Source organism: Bombina bombina, chromosome 3, assembly GCF_027579735.1.
Source record: "Bombina bombina isolate aBomBom1 chromosome 3, aBomBom1.pri, whole genome shotgun sequence".
NCBI classification, from domain to species: Eukaryota; Metazoa; Chordata; class Amphibia; order Anura; family Bombinatoridae; genus Bombina; species Bombina bombina.
Window position 1 is genome coordinate 814383524 of NC_069501.1, and position 4552 is coordinate 814388075.

At 40.8% G+C, this 4552-nt stretch overlaps 1 protein-coding gene across 1 annotated transcript; it reads left to right on the forward strand.

Annotated features, from left to right (window-relative positions):
* The first annotated feature begins 2939 nt into the window (after window positions 1-2939).
* LOC128651942 (Golgi phosphoprotein 3-like) lies at window positions 2940-3872 on the forward strand. The gene has a single exon (XM_053704903.1). It carries the CDS (start codon window positions 2940-2942, stop codon window positions 3810-3812), a length of 873 nt encoding a protein of 290 aa, XP_053560878.1. The 3' UTR covers window positions 3813-3872.
* The last annotated feature ends 680 nt before the right edge of the window (window positions 3873-4552 follow it).

The window sequence follows — 4552 nt, forward strand, 5'->3', positions numbered from 1 at the left end:
TAAAAAACCATCAGATAAAAATCAAAATAGGATGGTTTTTGTATCTGAGTTTTCTAGACAGAGTGATCAGGTGTTGAAAATAATACAGAAACATTGGGGCATCTTGAGGAGATGTAATGCGGATGTTGAGGAGTTTGATAAGTTTCCTATGCCAGCTTACAAGCGCAGTAAAAGCTTTAGAGATTCTCTAATACGGGCTCACATTGGTTCTGTCAAATCTATATCTCAACAGTTTATCACCAAAAAGAATCTTGGTTGTTTCCCTTGTCTTGGGTGCAGTAACTGCAGTTGCATTGTGAAAAGTCCCTATTTTGCACATCCACATAGTGGGCACAAATTCTATTATAGGGATTTCTTCACTTGCAACAGTAGTTACGTTATATATATATGATCAAGTGTCCATGTGGGAAGGCCTACATTGGCGAGTCCACTAGGAGGGTACGTGATAGAATAACTGAACACAAGAGTAACATCAGGTGTGGTAAATTGTCAGCTCCTGTGGCCTATCACTTTTTGGCAGCAGGCCACCAAATAAGCCAACTTCGGATCCATGTGATTGAACAGGTGAAAGTCCCTAGAAGGGGTGGCAATAGGGAAGTTTTATTCAAGCAGCAAGAGTCCTTCTGGATTTTTCACCTTGACACCTTGGAACCGAAGGGGCTTAATAGAGAAATAGATTGGTCAGTTTTTTATTAATCTTTTTCTATTATGTCTTTTTTAAAGATAAATCTGTTTTGTCATTTTCTACAATTACATACAATTATATTGTAAATAATATTTGGTTTGGTAGGTTCAATATTTGACATTGTTTGAATCTGAAATTAGGGCTTCATAGCTGTTTGTTTTTAGTTATTATTTTTTAGGAGATTATACACCTATGGGGCCGCTAGATGGCGCTGTCCCTTCATTGTTGTATTGTTAGAAAGATTGTAAGGGTTAAATCCCAGGTAAGCTATTTAAACAGGTGTATCTGTATAGGTGGTTATCACATGATTAAGGGGCACACTGCCCCGAAACGTCATGGTTACTGGACCCTGCTGTCTCTACAATAAAGTAAATCACTTTTTGGCATACTGGTGAGCCTCCATTCTTTATTTTTTTCAAGCTTTTAGTTTAGACCAGAGGCCATCAGATCTATTTCTGGAAGACCCCACATCTGTACAAGATGAAAAAACACATCTGGATGGAGAAACCAATCCCCCGGATGTCTGACAGCTGAGATAATCGACTTCCCAATTGTCTATAGCTGGGATATGAATTGCAGAAATTTGACAAGAGTTGGATTCCGTCCAAGAAAGTATCAGAGATACTTCCTTCATTGCTGAAGGACTGCAAGTCCCTCCTTGATGATTGACATATGTCACTGTTGTGAAATTGTCTGTTTGAAAACGAATGAAAATTTCTCTCTTCAATAGAGACCACACCTGCAGAGCCCTGAAAATAGCACGGAGTTCTAAAATATTGATTGGTAACCTCGCCTCTTGAGGTTTCCAAACCAGTTGTGCTGTCAGAGACCCACAGACAGCTTCCCAACCTGTAAGACTTGCATTTGTTGTGATCACAGCCCAGGTAGGACAAACAAATTAGGCCCCTTGAACAAAAAGGTGATGGTCTAACCACAAAGTCAGAGAGAGTTGAGCGTTGGGATTTAAGTATATCATTTGTGGTATCTGAGTTTAATCCCTGCACCATTGGTGCAACATGCAAAGCTGTAGAGGCCTCATATGAAAACGAGCAAAGGGGATCCCGTCCGATGCTGCAGTCATGAGACCTAATACTTCCATGCACATAGCCACTGAAGGGAATAAAAGAGACTGAAGATTTAGACAAGCTAAAGCTAACTTCATTAGTCTCTTGTCTGTCAGGGAAAGAGTCATGGACACTAAATCTATCTGGAAACCTAAAAAGATGACCCTTGTCTGAGGAATCAACAAACTCTTTTGTAAATTGATCCTCCAACCATGTTTTTGAAGAAACCACAATAGTTGTTCTGTGTCAGATTCTGCTAAATGAAAAGATTGAGCTAGTACCAAGATATTGTCCAAATAAGGAAACACTGCAATACCCTGCTCTCTGATTACAGATAGAAGGGCACCGAGAACCTTTGAAAATATTCTCGGAGCTGTCGCTAGGCCAAACGGAAGAGCGACAAATTGGGTAATGCTTGTCTAGAAAAGAGAATCTCAGAAAACGATAGTGGTCTGGATGAATTGGAATGTGAAGATAAGCGTTGGGTAAGTCTATTGTGGACATGAAATGACCTTGCTGAACAAAAGGCAGAATAGTCCTTAAAGTCACCATCTTGAAAGTTGGGACTCTTACAAAACGATTTTAAAATTTCAGATCGAGAATTGGTCTGAACGAATCTTCTTTCTTTGGGACAATGAATAGATTTGAATAAAAACCCAGACCCCCATTTCTGCCAAGGAACTGGAATAATCACCCCTGAAAACTCTAGATCTGAAAAACATTTCCGAAAAGCCTGAGCTTTCACAGGGTTTGTTGGAACATGAGAAAGAAAGAATCTTCCCATTGGAGGTCTTATTCTGAAACTAACTGGAACCCCAGGTAAGCCTAAAAACTCCCATAAACATAATTTCCATGCTGAAAGTGTTAGACTGCAAAGGGAAATACACAGACCTGACTCATGGCAAATATATAGAATATACATTTAATACTTTATAAGATAGACATCCTCCTCCACCTCCCATCTTAGTGTCCGTGCCACATTCTTTAGTGACGTCAGCGAGAGCCGCCATCTTGGCAGAGCACCTTCTCGCTGCCTCCTGCGGATAGCTGTAGCAAGCTAAAGGGGTATAGCAGACTAAGGCGCAGGGTAGCTCGGCCTCATGAGCTCTGCTCGGGGCGGCAGATAGCCCTCCCCAATCCCTGCTGTGCGTATAGAGCCCCGCTGCTGTCCGTTGTAATCCTGCCGTATCATGACTACTCTTACCCAGCGCAGGTCCGGCCTGGTGCAGCGGCGCACGGAGGCCTCCCGGAATGACAGGGAGAGAGCAGCTGAGGGGGAGGATGAGGACAAGGGCCATGAGGAGCAGAACGAGGACGAGAGGGCCGGGGACAAGGAGGCCAGGCTTACCCTGATGGAGGAAGTGTTGCTGTTGGGGCTGAAGGACAGGGAGGGATATACATCATTTTGGAATGATTGCATTTCTGCTGGCTTACGTGCTTGTATGTTAATTGAACTGGCATTTAGGGGCAGAATTACTCTTGAAGCTGTTGGTATGAGACGCAAAAGTCTCCTCTCAAGAAAGGTAATTTGTAAATCTGACGCCCCAACGGGAGATGTTATGCTTGATGAAGCCTTAAAGCATATAAAGGAAACCCCAGCTCCAGAGACTGTACAAAGTTGGATTGAACTCCACAGTGGAGAGACATGGAATCCATTGACGCTACACTACCAGTTAAGAAATGTGCGTGAACGTTTAGCTAAAAACCTTGTAGAAAAGGGTGTTTTGACAACAGAAAAACAAAACTTTCTTCTCTTTGACATGACTACACATCCTCTCACCAATAATAATATCAAGCAGCGTCTCATCAAGAAAGTACAGGAAGCAGTTCTTGACAAATGGGTGAAAGATCCTCATCGCATGGACAAACGTTTGCTGGCCCTTATCTACCTAGCCCATTCTTCCAACGTCATTGAGAATGCATTTGCTCCCCTTTTGGATGATCAATATGACTTGGCTATGAAGAGAGTGCGGCAACTGCTTGATCTAGACCCAGAAGTTGAGTGTACAAAGGCAAATGCTAATGAAATCCTTTGGGCCGTGGTAGCTACCTTTACCAAGTAAATACAGTGGACTGGAGTGCTCATTTTATGTAAATCCAGTTGTTTCTGCTTGATATTTTTGGTAATTTGTAACTTTTTGCTTATTTTTTAATCAGCTCAGAGGACATTAATTTGTGTCTCTATGCAGGATGCTGCTGGTACGAAAAAACCTTCCTGTTGAAAGAGAAGTTTTTATTGCCATATTGGCATTCCATTACTCCTTAACTTGTAAACTTGTATTCTAGCTATTGAAGGGTTTATTTTCTTTAGCTGGTAGCAAGGCACATTTATCCATAGCTTGATGAGCTTGCCTCAAGTGCTTGTGCAGCAGTTAGGATTTGCAGACTTTTTCAGAGAGAACGTTACAAAAAAAAAAGGCCTTTGAATCACCAAAGTTTATAACTCCTTTTTCCTGTCTACATTACTTTTTACAGTCTCCAGTCAATGCTTGTTATAGCAATTTTAATAATTGTTTTTTTGTTGTTGTTTTTTTTAAAGCTGCTCATTATTTGCTTCTTGTTTCTGTATAGTACATATACAGGGAGTGCAGAATTATTAGGCAAGTTGTATTTTTGAGGATTCATTTTATTATTGAACAACAACCATGTTCTCAATGAACCCAAAAAACTCATTAATATCAAAGCTGAATAGTTTTGGAAGTAGTTTTTAGTTTGTTTTTAGTTATAGCTATTTTAGGGGGATATCTGTGTGTGCAGGTGACTATTACTGTGCATAATTATTAGGCAACTTAACAAAAAACAA